The sequence below is a fragment of the Asterias rubens genome, chromosome 17 (genome assembly GCF_902459465.1).
Source record: "Asterias rubens chromosome 17, eAstRub1.3, whole genome shotgun sequence".
Taxonomy (NCBI): domain Eukaryota; kingdom Metazoa; phylum Echinodermata; class Asteroidea; order Forcipulatida; family Asteriidae; genus Asterias; species Asterias rubens.
Window position 1 is genome coordinate 6,958,437 of NC_047078.1, and position 22,218 is coordinate 6,980,654.

The 22,218-nt window shown below is 35.3% G+C and overlaps 1 protein-coding gene across 1 annotated transcript in view; it reads left to right on the forward strand.

Moving 5' to 3' along the window:
- LOC117301510 overlaps positions 1-22,218 on the forward strand; it is a 40,635-nt gene that overhangs the window by 10,587 nt on the left and 7,830 nt on the right. The window contains exons 12-22 of the mRNA XM_033785533.1: positions 2,031-2,115; positions 2,891-2,955; positions 3,614-3,683; positions 4,747-4,790; positions 6,041-6,125; positions 6,901-6,965; positions 11,653-11,767; positions 12,873-12,916; positions 19,420-19,525; positions 20,088-20,710; positions 21,953-22,096. Coding sequence (XP_033641424.1) covers positions 2,031-2,115; positions 2,891-2,955; positions 3,614-3,683; positions 4,747-4,790; positions 6,041-6,125; positions 6,901-6,965; positions 11,653-11,767; positions 12,873-12,916; positions 19,420-19,525; positions 20,088-20,710; positions 21,953-22,096 — 1,446 coding nt within the window. The remainder of the gene's footprint in view (positions 1-2,030; positions 2,116-2,890; positions 2,956-3,613; positions 3,684-4,746; positions 4,791-6,040; positions 6,126-6,900; positions 6,966-11,652; positions 11,768-12,872; positions 12,917-19,419; positions 19,526-20,087; positions 20,711-21,952; positions 22,097-22,218) is intronic.

Here is a 22,218-nt window from a genome sequence, read left to right on the forward strand (position 1 = left end):
GGCAAATTAATACATGATTAGCGAAATAACTTGAAAGGGAAACCGACGACAGATTCACATCATAAGATGGACTTTGTGCAGCCTGGAAAATCTACACACAAGGTTTGAACTATCACCTGATAAATATATATAAAAAGTCTATTTAAATTATATGAGCAGTCTGTTTTCCACTGTATAGCATGTAGTGGGTGTATTCGCGCACCGTAAGGATACATGTAGTGCAGTTTTGAATCTGTTGGAATGCACATCACCAAAGATCCTGATATAAACTATTTAACATATTTTACTTTTTGCTTTAAAATATTACTCCACAGTCAACAATAATTATTTTTCATAACACTTATTTTCACTAAGGTCAATTGATTTCATTTTTATTTGGTTTGGTTTGAAAGCAAAAAACACTATCACAGTTTGTTGCTAATATTATGTGTTAAATAAAAACGTACTCGGTAACAAGCAACGGATAGCTGTTGATTATTACCACATACGACACAGAAACACTTTGGTTTGATCAACAGAGTGGCCTGAGCAGCCTTTTATTTGTTTATGCTGCAATGAGCTAAGCCATAACAAAATGCTTGTATTTTATCAAACTTAACCAGATCTCCGGCAGTTGCCTGCCATCCGCAAGATCTTCTAAAATGTGTTTAATGCAAACCAATAAGCTGAACTGATTCCCGGTAGTTGCATCACCCGCGAAATCAAAAGTAACAAATAAAGCAATTAAAGCCAAACTGATTTCCGGCAGTTGCATAAATCCGCGAAATCAAAAGTAATAAACAAAGCAATTAAAGCCAAACTGATTTCCGCGAAATCAATAACAGTAAATCAACCAATAGCAAAACTGACCTCCGGCCGTAGCTAAATCCGCGAGGTCGCCAAAACTACTACTGCATACAGGTTTCCGGACGAGGCTGTACGACCGCGAAACCAAAAGCGTTAAAATAAAAGGTTTGCAAAGGAACTTGAAATTAAAGCAAATATAGCACAGTTAAATAAACAGCACATATTCCCCGGTTGTTGGCAAATTAAGACAAAGCGACTAAAATATGTTTCATCCCGTCAACGCAGAATACCATAGTTATAATAATCATAATACATTTAACAAAGACCCCAAAGTAGCAAATTATAACAGCTGAATGAATATACCTGAGGACTATTGAGGTGTAAACAATGAAATACCGCCTGCGGGACCAACCTGAGAAGAGCGAAAAACTTCAAAAAACCCAAAGGGAAAAAGAAGGAAATTCTCTTACTGGCTCCTGAGATTTATGGCAGCCGAGTGTAAAAACTCCAGGATGTTCCTCATAAAATCAAATAAGCAACTTACAACGAAACGATAGCAATTTAGCCATTACTAAAATTTTAGCTCAAAACGAATTTTAGAAACCGATACCAATTTTTTTAAGAAGGCGGTAGAATGGGGATGGCGGTGGGAATTCGAAAATTGATGACTGAAAAATTGTCAACTCAACTCAAAGGCTGCTCAGACAAAAGTGATCAAGCCAGCACAGACCGGCTATCAAGGAATGCAAGGCGCCGTCCAAGGGGGTCAATTGGCCGAAAGGCGAGGCAATAAACCAAATGCCCGGTCCAGACTGGTGACAGATTGAGCACACAGGTCCCGCGACAAGCCCGCCTGACTGTCTAGCGGTAATAAAATATTTGAAGCACAAAGTTTTGGCCTCAAATTGATAGTATAAAACATTGTGAGAAACGGCTCCCTCTGAAGTGACATAGTTTTCGAGAAAAAAAAGTAATATTCCACGAATTTGATTTTTAGACCTCAGATTAAGAATTTGAGGTCTCGAAATCAACCATCTAAACGCACACAACTTCGTGTGACAAGGCTGATTTTTTCTTTCATTATTATCTCGCAACTTCGACGATCAATTGAGCTCAAATGTTCACAGGTTTGTTATTTTATGCATATGTTGAGATACACCAAGGGAGAAGACTGGTCTTTGACAATTACCAATAGTGTCCACTGTGTTTAAACCAACATTTTGTTTTATGTTTTGTTTTACCAGCTCAAAATGGCCGAGATCCCTAAGATTTCTGAGAGTCCAGTGAGGACAACCGGAACAAAGGAAGTACAACAAACCAAAGACAAAGGTTAGTGGTGATGATTGGTGATTGGAAACTTATAAACAAGGAGAGACCAGATACTGTGGAAATGCAATACATGCCAAAACTGGCAATACAAAACGTATAAATATTATGCAAGTTGTTAACAATTACTTATTAAAAGAATATTACAATCCTACATGCTTCTCATTTCTTTTAGCCGGATTTGAAACAAAAGTAATAACATATTTTGCTTTACTTGGGGACTTGGTGAAAGTAAATAAATCTGGACAGACATCGATTGCAACTTATAGTTCAGTCATACTGCAGCTGGACCTGGAAAAAATTGCAACAGAATTGATTTCAACTGCTATGGGTTCTATAAACACCCAAGTTGAACATATCAAAAGTCCTCCAAAATCCAAGTGTCAGAAAGCCTTCAAATTCGCAAAAAAACATGATTTTGGAGGACTTTTGATATGTTAAAACTTGGGTGTCTATAGAACCCAAAACAGTTGAAATCGATTCTGTTGCAATTTTGTCCAAGTCAAGCCAGTATTTCTGATAGATTGACTGGACAATTAGGCCTATATCATTCTTTGAAAGACTAAAGCTGGTTCACATTTTGAAAACAAACATGTTGCAGAAATAGTTGAAATCGATTGAATTTTACTAGCAAGGCACAACTTCATCAGATAAAGCTTAACATGGCTAAAGCATAATACATGTATTATGTATTTTTTTCTTTTTAGTTATTCACGTGTCTTTGTTTTTATGTTCATATATTCAAAGTCTCTTTTCTTTGTACATGTATGTTAAAAAGGGAAACCGACGACAGATTCACATCATAAGAAGGCCATTGTGAAGCCTGGAAAATCTACACACAAGGTTTGAATTATCACCTGATAAATATATATAAAAAGTCTATTTAAATGATATGAGCAGTCTGTTTTCCACTGTATAGCATGTAGTGGGTGTATTCGTGCACCGTAAGGATACATGTAGTGCAGTTTTGAATCTGTTGGAATGCACATCACCAAAGATCCTGATATAAACTATCTAACATATTTTACTTTTTGCTTTAAAATATTACTCCACAGTCAACAATATTTATTTTTCACAACACTTATTTTCAACTGATCTCATTTTTATTTGGTTTGGTTTGAAAGCAAAAAACACTAATATTATGTGTTACATGTAATGTATTAAAACATTCGGTTTTATGCAGGTTATGATTGATCAATGGTTATCTCATTAGACTCATTAGTCAAAAGTTATTATTCAAAATAATATTTATTTGTCATTGAAGGGAAGTTAAATCTTACACTTCTGGTTTCTTTATTTAGATTTGGTTTGATTTAAAACACAAATGGATTATTACCCTTTTTTGCTAATATTAAGTTGTTATACTCTAAGTATTGTTAAAACTTTGATGTTTACTCAGGTTGCATTTTATTATTCGTTATCTCAGTTTTTTAAAACAAAATAAAGACCACAGACGTAGAAATCCTTTTACTGTATTCTCGCCTCGATTTGTTTTACCCAGGGTCCTCTGAAGAAGTATGGATCTTCAAAGTCATCTTCATTTTCACGTAGTTTCAGTGTAGAACATCGTGGTAAGTAAACAATAATAATATTATTAATAATAATCTATTTATTTTATATTGCGCTCTCTCCTGGATACATTTATGTTGTTTTTGTTTGTTACTGCCAACAACATAAGGCAACTTCTATGAAATATGGACCGTTTTACAACCTCAAATGTCATCTTTCAAAAAAATATTTTGACCTTTTAAGATATGTTCAATTATTGTATACATATTTAGGTTTAGTGAAATGTTCATGTAAGGATAGTTCAGTTAGTTTTCATCTTGCAGTGGTCATGTTAAACAAGTAGAGTCTCGAGCACTTGAAACCTGTGGTTATATTATTTCACAAATAGCACAAGTATAAAGCAAAATGAACAGTCATTATTTTCTATGGTGAGGCCCAACTGATATACTTTCAAAAAAATTAAACAAAACACCAAACACAGGAAATATAAGCCTGACAGAAGAGAGCAAAAAAGTTTCAGAAAAACAAAGCAAATATTCTCTGTCAATAATTTATATTTGTTATTTCCCTCTCGTACCTAAAATCTATCAAAAAATAAACACTTTGTCAAGCTTCCATACTATTTATTTCCCTGTCATAAACACCCAGTTTCGAACGTAATTTTTTAGGGAATTTAATTGATGTTCGCGAAACAATTACGGAATTTGCATGACGCCCGAGAAAATTGATGGAGTAAGTTGCAAAATGATGCTCGGAACTTTATTACCTTTGCGCAATCCACATCAGAGCAGAAATTGATTTAGTTTCCAAAAACTAGCTCGTAAACTTTCGACAAGAAATGGCTACAAGTGTAAACCAAAGAGCAACTGAAAGTCAACTGGATCAACAGACATCAAGAGACTTGTCAGAATTACATGTTCTTTCGAGTAAGATTAAATCTGTAGATGAAGCTCAAACGAAAACAGACACCAAAGTATCAGAGAAACAATATCATTACAAAATGAAAGAGGCTCATTTTAAACTAGAGTTAACACTCAGAAGTGTGTTTATTTTGTCATTGTTGTTGCTATCACTTATACACAGGTGTACTCAATTAATTTGTGCATACTTTTTTTTAATACACAGAAGTAGAACCACTGAGTGCAAGAGAAGTGCAGGAAAAAGAAAAGGTTTGCTAATAAATAGTTTGCCATTGCGTACAAAAGATGCCTAGTCCACAATTAAATACAATAATGTGATAATGGAATCCGATCCAGAGGATGTTGAACTTAAGGACGACACTTTCAAAAGGAAATGTTGCACAACAAAATCCATTACAACTGTCACTGGTTGGTTTTTACTTATCACTTTTAAGTTTAAGTTTCTGCCTTACAAACATTATCAAGCAAGATCTGACTTATCATGTCCCCACCTCTGTGCATAAACCTCTTTGATGCGGTATACCTACTAGGGGTTAAGATTGTTACCCTTCAGTTTCATGGCAATGATCTTTGAAAGTAAAACTGTCTGATCAAATGCACAAATTTAAAATGTCAAATTTATATGTTACTCAAATATTCAACTTGTAACAAATTATCTTGTGTATTTGCATACAAATTTAACTAAATCCTGGCAAATTAATACATGATTAGCGAAATAACTTGAAAGGGAAACCGACGACAGATTCACATCATAAGATGGACTTTGTGCAGCCTGGAAAATCTACACACAAGGTTTGAACTATCACCTGATAAATATATATAAAAAGTCTATTTAAATTATATGAGCAGTCTGTTTTCCACTGTATAGCATGTAGTGGGTGTATTCGCGCACCGTAAGGATACATGTAGTGCAGTTTTGAATCTGTTGGAATGCACATCACCAAAGATCCTGATATAAACTATTTAACATATTTTACTTTTTGCTTTAAAATATTACTCCACAGTCAACAATAATTATTTTTCATAACACTTATTTTCACTAAGGTCAACTGATTTCATTTTTATTTGGTTTGGTTTGAAAGCAAAAAACACTATCACAGTTTGTTGCTAATATTATGTGTTAAATAAAAACGTACTCGGTAACAAGCAACGGATAGCTGTTGATAGTATAAAACATTGTGAGAAACGGCTCCCTCTGAAGTGACATAGTTTTCGAGAAAAAAAAGTAATATTCCACGAATTTGATTTTTAGACCTCAGATTAAGAATTTGAGGTCTCGAAATCAACCATCTAAACGCACACAACTTCGTGTGACAAGGCTGATTTTTTCTTTCATTATTATCTCGCAACTTCGACGATCAATTGAGCTCAAATGTTCACAGGTTTGTTATTTTATGCATATGTTGAGATACACCAAGGGAGAAGACTGGTCTTTGACAATTACCAATAGTGTCCACTGTGTTTAAACCAACATTTTGTTTTATGTTTTGTTTTACCAGCTCAAAATGGCCGAGATCCCTAAGATTTCTGAGAGTCCAGTGAGGACAACCGGAACAAAGGAAGTACAACAAACCAAAGACAAAGGTTAGTGGTGATGATTGGTGATTGGAAACTTATAAACAAGGAGAGACCAGATACTGTGGAAATGCAATACATGCCAAAACTGGCAATACAAAACGTATAAATATTATGCAAGTTGTTAACAATTACTTATTAAAAGAATATTACAATCCTACATGCTTCTCATTTCTTTTAGCCGGATTTGAAACAAAAGTAATAACATATTTTGCTTTACTTGGGGACTTGGTGAAAGTAAATAAATCTGGACAGACATCGATTGCAACTTATAGTTCAGTCATACTGCAGCTGGACCTGGAAAAAATTGCAACAGAATTGATTTCAACTGCTATGGGTTCTATAAACACCCAAGTTGAACATATCAAAAGTCCTCCAAAATCCAAGTGTCAGAAAGCCTTCAAATTCGCAAAAAAACATGATTTTGGAGGACTTTTGATATGTTAAAACTTGGGTGTCTATAGAACCCAAAACAGTTGAAATCGATTCTGTTGCAATTTTGTCCAAGTCAAGCCAGTATTTCTGATAGATTGACTGGACAATTAGGCCTATATCATTCTTTGAAAGACTAAAGCTGGTTCACATTTTGAAAACAAACATGTTGCAGAAATAGTTGAAATCGATTGAATTTTACTAGCAAGGCACAACTTCATCAGATAAAGCTTAACATGGCTAAAGCATAATACATGTATTATGTATTTTTTTCTTTTTAGTTATTCACGTGTCTTTGTTTTTATGTTCATATATTCAAAGTCTCTTTTCTTTGTACATGTATGTTAAAAAGGGAAACCGACGACAGATTCACATCATAAGAAGGCCATTGTGAAGCCTGGAAAATCTACACACAAGGTTTGAATTATCACCTGATAAATATATATAAAAAGTCTATTTAAATGATATGAGCAGTCTGTTTTCCACTGTATAGCATGTAGTGGGTGTATTCGTGCACCGTAAGGATACATGTAGTGCAGTTTTGAATCTGTTGGAATGCACATCACCAAAGATCCTGATATAAACTATCTAACATATTTTACTTTTTGCTTTAAAATATTACTCCACAGTCAACAATATTTATTTTTCACAACACTTATTTTCAACTGATCTCATTTTTATTTGGTTTGGTTTGAAAGCAAAAAACACTAATATTATGTGTTACATGTAATGTATTAAAACATTCGGTTTTATGCAGGTTATGATTGATCAATGGTTATCTCATTAGACTCCATAGTCAAAGGTTATTATTCAAAATAATATTTATTATTCATTGAAGGGAAATGAAATCTTACACTACTGGTTTCTTTATTTAGATTTGGTTTGATTTAAAACACAAATGGATTATTACCCTTTTTTGCTAATAATAAGTTGTTATACTCTAAGTATTTTTAACAATTTTGATGTTTATTCAGGTTGCATTTTATTGTTCGTTATCTCAGTTTTTTAGAACAAAATAAAGACCACAGACGTAGAAAACCTTTTACTGTATTCTCCCCTCGATTTGTTTTACCCAGGGTCCTTCGATGGGTCACACTATTCATTTTCCTCCATCTTTTTATGGATCATCTTCACCTCCACGTAGTTTCAGTGTAGAACATCGTGGTAAGTAAATAATAATAATAATAATTTATTTATTTTATATTGCGCTCTCTCCTGGATACATGTTGGTAGTTTTTGTTTGTTACTGCCAACAACATAAGGCACCTTCTTTGAAATATGGAACGTTTTACAACCTCAAATGTCATCTTTCAAAAAACTATTTTGACCTTTTAAGATATGTTAAATTATTTTATACATATTTAGGTTTAGTAAAATGTTCATGTAAGGATAGTTTAGTTAGTTTTCATCTTGCAGTGGTCATGTTAAACAAGTAGAGTCTCGAGCACTTGAAACATGTGGTTATATTAGTTCACAAATAGCACAAGTAAAGCAAAAGGAACATTCATTATTTTCTATGGTGAGGCCCAACTGATATACTTTCAAAAAAATTAAACAAAACACCAAACACAGAAAATATAAGCCTGACAGAAGAGAGCAAAAAAGTTTCAGAAAAACAAAGCAAATATTCTCTGTCAATAATTTATATTTGTTATTTCCCTCTCGTACCTAAAATCTATCAAAAAATAAACACTTTGTCAAGCTTCCATAATATTTATTTCCCTGTCATAAATACCCAGTTTCGAACGTCATTTTTTAGGGAATTTAATTGATGTTCGCGAAACAATTACGGAATTTGCATGACACCCGAGAAAATTGATGGAGTAAGTTGCAAAATGATGCTCGGAACTTTATTACCTTTGCGCAATCCACATCAGAGCAGAAATTGATTTAGTTTCCAAAAACTAGCTCGTAAACTTTCGACAAGAAATGGCTACAAGTGTAAACCAAAGAGCAACTGAAAGTCAACTGGATCAACAGACATCAAGAGACTTGTCAGAATTACATGTTCTTTCGAGTAAGATTAAATCTGTAGATGAAGCTCAAACGAAAACAGACACCAAAGTATCAGAGAAACAATATCATTACAAAATGAAAGAGGCTCATTTTAAACTAGAGTTAACACTCAGAAGTGTGTTTATTTTGTCATTGTTGTTGCTATCACTTATACACAGGTGTACTCAATTAATTTGTGCATACTTTTTTTTAATACACAGAAGTAGAACCACTGAGTGCAAGAGAAGTGCAGGAAAAAGAAAAGGTTTGCTAATAAATAGTTTGCTATTGCGTACAAAAGATGCCTTATCCACAATTAAATACAATAATGTGATAATGGAATCCGATCCAGAGGATGTTGAACTTAAGGACGACACTTTCAAAACAAAATGTTGCACAACAAAATCCATTACAACTGTCACTGGTTGGTTTTTACTTATCACTTTTAAGTTTAAGTTTCTGCCTTACAAACATTATCAAGCAAGATCTGACTTATCATGTCCCCACCTCTGTGCATAAACCTCTTTGATGCGGTATACCTACTAGGGGTTAAGATTGTTACCCTTCAGTTTCATGGCAATGATCTTTGAAAGTAAAACTGTCTGATCAAATGCACAAATTTAAAATGTCAAATTTATATGTTACTCAAATATTCAACTTGTAACAAATTATCTTGTGTATTTGCATACAAATTTAACTAAATCCTGGCAAATTAATACATGATTAGCGAAATAACTTGAAAGGGAAACCGACGACAGATTCACATCATAAGATGGACTTTGTGCAGCCTGGAAAATCTACACACAAGGTTTGAACTATCACCTGATAAATATATATAAAAAGTCTATTTAAATGATATGAGCAGTCTGTTTTCCACTGTATAGCATGTAGTGGGTGTATTCGCGCACCGTAAGGATACATGTAGTGCAGTTTTGAATCTGTTGGAATGCACATCACCAAAGATCCTGATATAAACTATTTAACATATTTTACTTTTTGCTTTAAAATATTACTCCACAGTCAACAATAATTATTTTTCATAACACTTATTTTCACTAAGGTCAACTGATTTCATTTTTATTTGGTTTGGTTTGAAAGCAAAAAACATTATCACAGTTTGTTGCTAATATTATGTGTTAAATAAAAACGTACTCGGTAACAAGCAACGGATAGCTGTTGATAGTATAAAACATTGTGAGAAACGGCTCCCTCTGAAGTGACATAGTTTTCGAGAAAAAAAAGTAATATTCCACGAATTTGATTTTTAGACCTCAGATTAAGAATTTGAGGTCTCGAAATCAACCATCTAAACGCACACAACTTCGTGTGACAAGGCTGATTTTTTCTTTCATTATTATCTCGCAACTTCGACGATCAATTGAGCTCAAATGTTCACAGGTTTGTTATTTTATGCATATGTTGAGATACACCAAGGGAGAAGACTGGTCTTTGACAATTACCAATAGTGTCCACTGTGTTTAAACCAACATTTTGTTTTATGTTTTGTTTTACCAGCTCAAAATGGCCGAGATCCCTAAGATTTCTGAGAGTCCAGTGAGGACAACCGGAACAAAGGAAGTACAACAAACCAAAGACAAAGGTTAGTGGTGATGATTGGTGATTGGAAACTTATAAACAAGGAGAGACCAGATACTGTGGAAATGCAATACATGCCAAAACTGGCAATACAAAACGTATAAATATTATGCAAGTTGTTAACAATTACTTATTAAAAGAATATTACAATCCTACATGCTTCTCATTTCTTTTAGCCGGATTTGAAACAAAAGTGATAACATATTTTGCTTTACTTGGGGACTTGGTGAAAGTAAATAAATCTGGACAGACATCGATTGCAACTTATAGTCCAGTCATACTGCAGCTGGACCTGGAAAAAATTGCAACAGAATTTATTTCAACTGCTATGGGTTCTATAAACACCCAAGTTGAACATATCAAAAGTCCTCCAAAATCCAAGTGTCCGAAAGCCTTCAAATTCGCAAAAAAAAAATGATTTTGGAGGACTTTTGATATGTTAAACTTGGGTGTCTATAGAACCCAAAACAGTTGAAATCGATTCTGTTGCAATTTTGTCCAGGTCAAGCCAGTATTTCTGATAGATTGACTGGACAATTAGGCCTATATCATTCTTTGAAAGACTAAAGCTGGTTCACATTTTGAAAACTAACATGTTGCAGAAATAGTTGAAATCGATTGAATTTTACTAGCAAGGCACAACTTCATCAGATAAAGCTTAACATGGCTAAAGCATAATACATGTATTATGTATTTTTTTCTTTTTAGTTATTCACGTGTCTTTGTTTTTATGTTCATATATTCAAAGTCTCTTTTCTTTGTACATGTATGTTAAAAAGGGAAACCGACGACAGATTCACATCATAAGATGGACTTTGTGAAGCCTGGAAAATCTACACACAAGGTTTGAATTATCACCTGATAAATATATATAAAAAGTCTATTTAAATGATATGAGCAGTCTGTTTTCCACTGTATAGCATGTAGTGGGTGTATTCATGCATTCGCGCACCGTTATAAGGATACATGTAGTGCAGTTTTGAATCTGTTGGAATGCACATCACCAAAGATCCTGATATAAACTATCTAACATATTTTACTTTTTGCTTTAAAATATTACTCCACAGTCAACAATAGTTATTTTTCACAACACTTATTTTCAACTGATCTCATTTTTATTTGGTTTGGTTTGAAAGCAAAAAACACTAATATTATGTGTTACATGTAATGTATTAAAACATTCGGTTTTATGCAGGTTATGATTGATCAATGGTTATCTCATTAGACTCATTAGTCAAAAGTTATTATTCAAAATAATATTTATTTGTCATTGAAGGGAAGTTAAATCTTACACTTCTGGTTTCTTTATTTAGATTTGGTTTGATTTAAAACACAAATGGATTATTACCCTTTTTTGCTAATATTAAGTTGTTATACTCTAAGTATTGTTAAAACTTTGATGTTTACTCAGGTTGCATTTTATTATTCGTTATCTCAGTTTTTTAAAACAAAATAAAGACCACAGACGTAGAAATCCTTTTACTGTATTCTCCCCTCGATTTGTTTTACCCAGAGTCCTCGGATGAGTTACATTCCTCAAATGAGTCGCATTCCTCAAATTCCTCCATCTTTTTGGGGATCTTCAAAGTCATCTTCATCTCCTCGTAGTTTCAGTGTAGAACATCGTGGTAAGTAAATAATAATAATAATAATAATAATTTATTGATTTTATATTGCGCTCTCTCCAGGATACATATATGTAGTTTTTGTTTGTTACTGCCAACAACATAAGGCATCTTCTTTGAAATATGGATCGTTTTACCACCTCAAATGTCATCTTTCAAAAAACTTATTTGACCTTTTAAGATATGTTAAATTATTTTATACATATTTAGGTTTAGTAAAATTTCATGTAAGGATAGTTCAGTTAGTTTTCATCTTGCAGTGGTCATGTTAAACAAGTAGAGTCTCGAGCACTTGAAACCTGTGGTTATATTAGTTCACAAATAGCACAAGTAAAGCAAAAGGAACATTCATTATTTTCTATGGTGAGGCCCAACTGATATACTTTCAAAAAAATTAAACAAAACACCAAACACAGAAAATATAAGCCTGACAGAAGAGAGCAAAACATGTTCAGAAAAACAAAGCAAATATTCTCTGTAAATAATTTATATTTGTTATTTCCCTGATTATTGCAGCCTCTCGTACCTAAAATCTATCAAAAAATAAACACTTTGTCAAGCTTCCATAATATTTATTTCCCTGTCATAAACACCCAGTTTCGAACGTCATTTTTTAGGGAATTTAATTGATGTTCGCGAAACAATTATGGAATTTGCATGACACCCGAGAAAATTGATGGAGTAAGTTGCAAAATGATGCTCGGAACTTTATTACCTTTGCGCAATCCGCATCAGAGCAGAAATTGATTTAGGTTAAAAAAACTAGCTCGTAAACTTTCGACAAGAAATGGCTACAAGTGTAAACCAAAGAGCAACTGAAAGTCAACTGGATCAACAGACATCAAGAGACTTGTCAGAATTACATGTTCTTTCGAGTAAGATTCACTTGGTGTCATTGAAGCCGGATCTACATAGGATTGAATCTGTAAATGAAGCTCAAATGAAAACAGACACCAAAGTATCAGAGAAACAACATCATGACAAAATGAAAGAGGCTCATTTTAAACTAGAGTTAACACTCAGAAGTGTGTTTATTTTGTCATTGTTCTTGCTATCACTTATACACAGGTGTACTCAAATAATTTGTGCGTCCTTTTTTAATTTACAGAAGTAGAACCACTGAGTGCAAGAGAAGTGCAGGAAAAAGAAAAGGTTTGCTAACAAATAGTTTGCTATTGCGTACAAAAGATGCCTTATCCACAATTAAATACAATAATGTGATAATGGAATCCGATCCAGAGGATGTTGAACTTAAGGACGACACTTTCAAAACGAAATGGTGCACAACGAAATCCATTACAACTGTCACTGGTTGGTTTTTACTTATCAATTTTAAGTTTAAGTTTCTGCCTTACAAACATTATCAAGCAAGCTCTGACTTATCATGTCCCCACCTCTGTGCATAAACCTCTTTGATGCGGTATACCTACTAGGGGTTAAGATTGTTACCCTTAAGTTTCATGGCAATGATTATTGAAAGTAAAACTGTCTGATCAAATGCACAAATTTAAAATGTCAAATTTATATGTTACTCAAATATTCAACTTGTAACAAATTATCTGGTGTATTGGCATACAAATTTAACTAAATCCTGGCAAATCAATACATGATGAGCGAAATTACTTACATTAGACTCCTACCGGGAACAAACAAGTGTTATCGGCGGGAATCAACTATGATCTACAAAATGTGTTAAGGATTATCAACTTGTGTTATGTAGTTTTGAGCTACATTGTTGGATAGGCCTTATAGCATGATAGCATGATGGTTTACTTGTCTTTCACTAAACAATCCACCACTTCGAAAGCAGCTCCCTTTAGTTGAAACTCATAAAATAAGTTGTTACTGGTCAACCTTTTACCAGTCTATAAGGAACACTTACGGTTGATCCCTCAGCTATGTGTATAAATAGCTTCACAAACCAAAACTTCTTACAGGTGACTGCCCTGATTACTCGGGTAGTTTCCGCAACCTTGTATTCCGTTTGCATTTGTCCCTTCATACCATCTCTTTATTACACTTTATCCTTAACTTTTCACTCATTTAAAAACTGTTCTGATTTTTCTTAAGCATTTGAGGCACATCTCAAAGGAAATCGACGAGCTCTCATCTATAGTAAGAACGGAGATGCTACCTGGTCAGTTACATTCATTGATCGAGAAATTGATCAAGGAACAGAAACAGCTTGTAAACTTCCAACAAGAAATGGCTGCAAGTGTAGAACAAAGAGCAACTGACAGTCAACTGGATCAACGGAAATCAAGAGACTTGTCAGAATTATTTATTCTTTTGAGTAAGATCCACTTGGTGTCATTAAGGCTGAATCTACATAGGATGAAATCTGTTGATGAAGCTCAAATGAAAACGGACACCGAAGTATCAGAGAAACAAGATTACAAAGATTACAAAATGTATCAGGCTCTTTCTAAACTAGAGTGGACACTGCAGCAGCATCTTCATACACTACAACATATCGAAAGGTATGATACAAAACCACAGAACATAGAAAGTGTATACTACTTCCAACAGATGCTAGTTGATGATTTGCAAGGCTTGGCTCAACAAACCCTACAGGTAAAGGAGCCTGCCTATCAAGAGCAGTGCATGAAGAATATGAATGTGTTCATTAACACACAGCAGCAATTGGTTCAAAACCTCACAAATCTGCAAAAGCAAAAAAAAGGCAGCAAGCTGGAGAAGGCGTCCTCTAAGCAAGATGATCTACCTGCACGGGACACTGGCAAGCAGCAAAATGAACTGGAACTGATCACAGAACAGACTGATTTGATGAAGGAGCCCTCTAAGCAAGATGATCTACCTGCAGGGGAGGTTGGTAAACAGCTAAATGAACTGGAACTGATCACAGAACAGACTGATTTGATGAAGGAGCCCTCTAAGCAAGATGATCTACCTGCAGGGGAGGTTGGTAAACAGCAAAACGAACTGGAGCTGATCACAGAACAGACTGATTTGATGAAGGAGCCCTCTAAGCAAGATGATCTACCTGCAGGGGAGGTTGGTAAACAGCTAAATGAACTGGAACTGATCACAGAACAGACTGATTTGATGAAGGAGCCCTCTAAGCAAGATGATCTACCTGCAGGGGAGGTTGGTAAACAGCAAAACGAACTGGAACTGATCACAGAACAGACTGAGTTGTTGCTAGATTGTCTCCGCTGGATGCGATGTCGTGGAGTATGGCAAGAGTGCACTGACCATTTCATATGGATGTTGATATGTTCTGTACTTACTGTACATCATATGTCCCATGGTCTTAGCTGGGAATGTGTTGAGGAGGTCTTCTCATCACATTCACATTTTCATTACAGGCCGAGGTATGGCAAACTGCAACAACTTGGTTACATTATAGACAGGACCATGCACAGTCAAAGAAGATTCTTGAAAGCTGAACTGTGGAATAAAATACAAAGTAAGAAGAACAAACTTATTACTGATGGTTTGTTATCTTAGTGAAGGATCCAGCATAAACATGCAATTCAACTCAATGAATTTCAAATTTGCATACTTAACTTACATAAGGGATAAAGAATAGTTTTATTGCTTTACCCATACACCTATGTGCGTTATGCAGTGTATAAAATACTTTCCTTGAGTCATGTGAAAAACTCCTAGACCTTGACCTTTTTTTAGAGCAAATGTCTTGCCACTACAAACCAACGAGATTGACCCTAAGACACCTGCCTTAAAGTACTATGCAAATTTCAGTGTATTAACAGATTTTAATGTATTAACCAGATTTCAAGTCAAATCACATAACTTTGAGAAATGTTGCGGATGAAGTGCCCATCAGTGTGTTAACATCAGAAATAACAATGTAGTTTACATCGACTACATTATGTTGGTAAACCTTGACATTGTTACTATAGACTTATTTTTTTTTTTACACAGCAATTAATACAGTTATCAAAATATATGTCTAAAGTGGTGGAAAGAAACGTGGGTATATAATGTTTTTGTTTTTTATGAACAGACTGATTTATATTTGTTTACAAATGTTCAGAGGCACTGACACCTCGGAAACGTCGAGCAAGACGCTTAATGAAGGGTGACCCAACTGATGTGAGACACTCAAAGCAAGAAGACCAAATTGATGTGAGACATAATTATCTTAGTCAAAAGTTGATTCCACTTTAAACTATTCTACCTGTTAAATATCAAATAGATACTGCTGATAATAATCAAGGTTGAAAGAAAAAAAGATTACAGGTTAACAAATGACCGCCCTACTGTATGTACGATAACCTTGTTTCTTAAAATGAAAAGCACTTAATTTAATGCGTTTTCATTTAATGTACCTATGAAGTCTCAAGTTTCCAGAACTTTTTTCCCCCTGTAGTATATAAATGTTAGATTTGTACTTGTGGTTTGTTTACTTTTTTTTTTTTTTCAAGATGAACAAGCTTGGAATCACACCATTGATTAATAAAACATTCACATTCTTTTTCTCCTTGGTACAGGAATCTGACCTGGAAGGGCTCAAGATCAGTATGAAAAAAACTTTGTTGTCGGATAAAGATAAAAGTATACCAACATACATCTTATATGAAATTAATGATTTCATTTCCCTCACTCTCTTCATCTCCCTCACTCCACATTGGCACACCATGCCTCACTATCTTCATCTCCCTCACTCCACCTTGGCACACCATGCTTCACTATCTTCATCTTCCCTCACTCCACCTTGGCACACCATGCTTCACTATCTTCATCTCCCTCACTCCACCTTGGCTTACCATGCCTCACTCTCTTCATCCTCCCTCACTCCACCTTGGCTCACCATGCCTCACTATCTTCATCTCCCTCACTCCACCTTGGCACACCATGCTTCACTATCTTCATCTTCCCTCACTCCACCTTGGCACACCATGCTTCACTATCTTCATCTCCCTCACTCCACCTTGGCTTACCATGCCTCACTCTCTTCATCCTCCCTCACTCCACCTTGGAACACCATGCTTCACTCTCTTCATCCTCCCTCACTCCACCTTGGCACACCATGCTTCACTCTCTTCATCTTCCCTCACTCCACCTTGGCACACCTTGCTTCACTCTCTTCATCTCCCTCACTCCACCTTGGCACACCTTGCTTCACTCTCTTCATCTTCCCTCACTCCACCTTGGCACACCATGCTTCACTCTCTTCATCTTCCCTCACTCCACCTTGGCACACCTTGCTTCACTCTCTTCATCTCCCTCACTCCACCTTGGCTCACCATGCTTCACTCTCTTCATCTTCTCTCATTCTCTTCTTCTACCCTCATTCTTTCCTGGCTCACTAAGACTCACTCTCTTCATCTTCCCGCACTCCACATTGACACCATGCCTCACCCTCTTCATCTTGCCTCACTCCACCTTGGCTCACCATGCTTCACTCTCTTCATCTTCCCTCACTACACATTGGCTCACCATGCCACACTCTCTTCATCTTTCCTCAGGATACCTCATTGTTCTTAATATCAGTTATACACAGGTGGATTTTATTAATTTGTTTGTGTCTTTTTTGTACACAATCCATCTATTTCGAAGAACCAAAGAGAGCAAGAATGACAAAGAAGGTAAAGAAAAGTACATGGTTTGCTTACACATAGTTTGTTAATGGATACAACAGATTAATCCACAGATTACTCCATATTAAGCCTTATTCACAATTAAGTACCAATGTGACAATGGAATCCAATCCAGAGTGAGTTACGAAATTTAAGGATATCAATATAAACCACAAGGGAAACTGACTGGGTAAATTTGTAAATGATTTTTGGGGTTGAACAAAGAATTGACTAGAGTGGGATTCGAACCAACGACCTCCGGCACGTTAATCCGGAGGTCGTTGGTTCGAATCCCACTCTAGTCAATTCTTTGTTCAACCCCAAAAAAAAGAAATTTAAGGATGACACTTTCAAAACGAATAGTTGCACAGCTAAATCCACTACAACTGTCACTGGTTGGTTTCTACTTATCAATTTAAGTTTCAGTTCCTGCCCTACACACATATCCACCAAGCTCAAGCTTATCCCGACCCCACCTCTATAGCACATTTTGATAATTCAGGTTTCGAGGCATTGAACACTATTGGTAATTGCTCAAAATAATTGTTACTATAAAAACGTACTTGGTATCAAGCCACGGAGAGCTGTCGATAGTTTAAAACATTGTGAGAAACGGCTCCCTCTGAAAGAACATAGTTTTCGAGAAAGAAGTAATTTTCCACGAATTTGATCTGGATACCTCAGAATTAGATTTTTAGGTCCCGAAATCAATATCTGAGAGCACAAAACTTAATGTGACAGGGGTGTTTTTTCTAAGAAGAACAGTGATGTGATCCTTCGATTTCCTCTGAGATGTGCCTTAAACGCTTAAGAAAAATCAGAACAGTTTTTAAATTATTAAAAAGTTAAGGATAAAGTGTAATAAAGAGATGGTATGAAGGGACAAATGCAGACGGAATACAAGGTCGGGGAAACTACCCGAGTAATCAGGGCAGTCACCTGTAATCAGTCTTGGTTTGTGAAACTATTATACACACTGGTAAAAGGTTAACCAGTAACAATTTATTTTATAAGTTTCAACCAAAGGGAGCTGCTTTCGAAGTGGTGGATTGTTTAGTGAAAGACAAGCAAACCATCATGCTATCATGCTATAAGGCCTATCCAACAATGTAGCTCAAAACTACATGACACAAGTTGATAATCCTTAACACATTTTGTAGATCATTGTTGATTCCCAGCGATAACACTTGTTTGTTCCCGGTAGGAGTCTTATATGTAAGTTATTTCGCTCATCATTTATTAATTTGCCAGGATTTAGTTAAATTTGTATGCCAATACACCAGATAACTTGTTACAAGTTGAATATTTGAGTAACATATAAATTTGACATTTTAAATTTGTGCATTTGATCAGACAGTTTTACGTTCAAAGATCATTGCCATGAAACTGAAGGGTAACAATCTTTACCCCTAGTAGGTATACCGCATCAAAGAGGTTTATGCACAGAGGTGGGGACATGATAAGTCAGAGCATGCTTGATAATGTTTGTAAGGCAGAAACTTAAACTTAAAATTGATAAGTAAAAACCAACCAGTGACAGTTGTAATGGATTTCGTTGTGAAACATTTCGTTTTGAAAGTGTCGTCCTTAAGTTCAACATCCTCTGGATCGGATTCCATTACACATTATTGTATTTAATCAGCATTTGATCAGACACTTTTACTTTCATTGGTCATTGCCATGAAACTTAAGGGTAACAATAATATTTTCCAGCGCTGTGCAGCAAACACTTCGAGCCGCCGTGCTTCAAATATCGCGCCTCTATTGACGTCACGAACAGTGCCCTCTCGGGTCGTGTCTACTTTTAAATTTGTTAATAAAATGGAAACTAAATTTTTAGAACCTTAGATAATTGTTTATTCATATTCTACTCATCAAAACACATATTTTAGTGACAAAAACATTCCTCCGATGAGATGTAAACAAATACAGAAGTCTCGAAGCATGCACCAGTCTTGAGTATTAGCTGTTTCTTGTGTCCGAATGTTTTTCCAGTTTGATAAGAAAATGTCTGCCAATCAGTTTCAAGAACAAAAAGTATACATGAGAGTGAATGTACAACCAAAAATATTTTTTTTTTGTGATCAGGATGCCACTGACGAGCCCATTGATGAAGACAGCAATGTAGATGCTGCAGGATTTACTTCAATCACACAGACTACTCAAGCAGTTACACAGATGGCACCAAGAAATGGTGAGCAAACAGTCAAAGGCTGGTCCATACAAATTCAGTTTTGAACTAAATAATGCCTGGCTATATTACCATGAGGAGAAGCACTGTAGTAGAGGATGAGTATACTTTGCTTTTTTTGTCATAATAATCATCTAGAAACTTACACCTTGTGTGTTATTTTTTAAAAGGAAAACAAAACTCTAGTTACTTCAATCGCGGTATTTCTTAACTCACTTGCCTTTTGAATATTGGCTTTAAAAACAAATACCATTATTGTGTGCTTAACTTGTGCAACCTAAACCTATATGATCAAGTGAGGTTTGCAGAGACACCATGCAAATAAAAAGAAGCTCCCCCTTCCCTCTATGACATGTGGTATTTATAAGAATAACTGATTGTTAACAACCCGTTTTTCTCCGAACCACTGCAGCTTATAGAGAAAGTGTATTTACATGATGTCTCTGCAAACCACCACACTTGATTGTTTTTCAACTATGTACAGTTTCAAATCCATTGAAACTAATTTAACTCTTTTCTCTGATAAAAAAAATGTTGTGAATGTGATAACTTTTTTATTTTCCAGAATCGCCTTTTCATCTTGAAGATGTACTGAATGAGTTTAACAAACAGACATTGGACATCAGTGCTAATGAGAAGACTGACATCTTGCTGCAGTTACCATACATGGCTGTTGGCTTCTTCAATGAAAAAGGTGGCATTTTGGCTCTGGTGAAATTTGATGTGCACCTTTACATTCCGCATGGTGCAATAGCTGAAGGCCCTCCCCAGCTTGTGTATATCTATGTCAACCCTGATATAGTTGTTGATGATAAAGTCTATGGTGAAGAGAAACAATTGTCACCAGAGGTTCAGTGTGGTCCTCCAGGTCTTACATTTGAAGACAGTGTGGTGTTGTCTTTTCCTCATCATGCAGACTCATCTGGCTGGGAGTTTACTGCTAAGATGTGTCCAGCTTCTTCAGAATCCTGGCAAGCCCTTGATAGCAGCACTGATGGTCAGCTGGTGTCTGCTAAGGGAGGCAGAGCAATTTTTCTGGTCAATCATTTCACTGGGTTTGCATTGTTTGGCACATCATCGGGTGTTAATGGAATTTGTGTGAGAGTTGGAGCCTTTGGAAATATCTTTGATTTGAGGAGTTATGCTTTTCGAGTTTATATGTGGAAGGATGACAAGGTGTCTGAGGAGGTAATACGATTTTCCAAATTTGTTTATGAAAGAACGTTAAGGAATTTTTCATACTGAAAATCTGATTGGCTCTGCAAAATCGAGTCACAAGGGGGACAATTGACTTCTTGGGTTTTATACATAGCTGAAAAGAGCAAACAAGCTCCAGTTTGACATATATTACACATTTGTATGACGTTTGGTTCAAAAGTAATGACCTTTTGAAAAAACAATTATGTCACAATCTGAAAATATGACCCATACTGGGGAAACAGCCTGTTTCATAAAAACATCAACTATTGATGTCTAGGGGATGAACAAAAAGTACACGTTTTATTCACCCTTATTGATCAAAAACAAATGTGTTTTTTCTTCAGAAAATGTCAAAATATAGACCCTAAAGAAGCATAAAACCACATAAAATAAATTCAAGATTAATTTATTTTCACCCTCCCATCATTCAACAGCCCTGTACTGGAAAGCGGGTTGTGGGACAAGCAACTCATTAATGTAGAACCTGTCACATATAGGTACATGGGGGTATGCAAGTAATTCTTTTATAAATCAGAAAACTTGTATGTTTGAGTTGTATTTCAAGTGTTTATGTTGAAATCAGTGATTACAGATCTATTGTAGGAATCATGCTTGTTTTATTTGAAAGGATGCACAATGCACATGTAAAAGTCGTTATAGGAAATAAAATGAAGAATTTTAAACAGCTACCTGAGCGGAATGTTTTTAACAGAAATGCTTTTTTAACTTGTTTATAATGCAGTTGTTCACCATTTTAATGTAATTTTGATATGTGAACACTTCTGAAATTTTCATAATTATCGAATAAAAAATCAGGCCCCAACCTAAAGGTTTTCAAAAACTAAAAACACTTCTGCCATTGACGGCGCGTGTCAAAGGACAATGCTCGCTGACGTTGTTTGCGGGAGTTTGCTACAGAGCAAATTTATCAGAAAAGCGCTGGATAAGGGTATTCAAAATGATTGTTTTTTTTTACACAATTAAAATCTATTTATAATCGTATGACTCGATTTCCTTATTCATTGAAAACATTTTAAATGAAATTCAGCAAAGTTCACGACTTGACATTTTCGTTCAACCAGGTCTTTAAATTAAAACTCACTTGTTACAAAGTTGGACAAGATGTCATAGTTGGTTGTTGTTTTTTGTGAATTTTTAATTTAAAATACCATGCTGTTCTGAAAAGTAAAAACTCGTTCTTGTTATTCTGCATTTTTGTTTGTCTCGCAGAGAGTTGAGGAACTTGAGAAGAAACAAAAATCAGAAATGTTGGATACCTATAAGAATTTGATTTTTGTCAAAGATAGAGGACACATGCATGTGGAGATGACAGAAACCGTTGAGGGATGGGAAGTGAGACCACAAACAACCCAGGTAAAGAAATCTAATACAAAGACATTATCGTAATTACTACATCAGGTGAAACAAGTTTGACATTTGAGTTTATTTACCTGTAACCTTTAGGAGACCAAAGCAGTTGTCAAGGGAGACTTGAA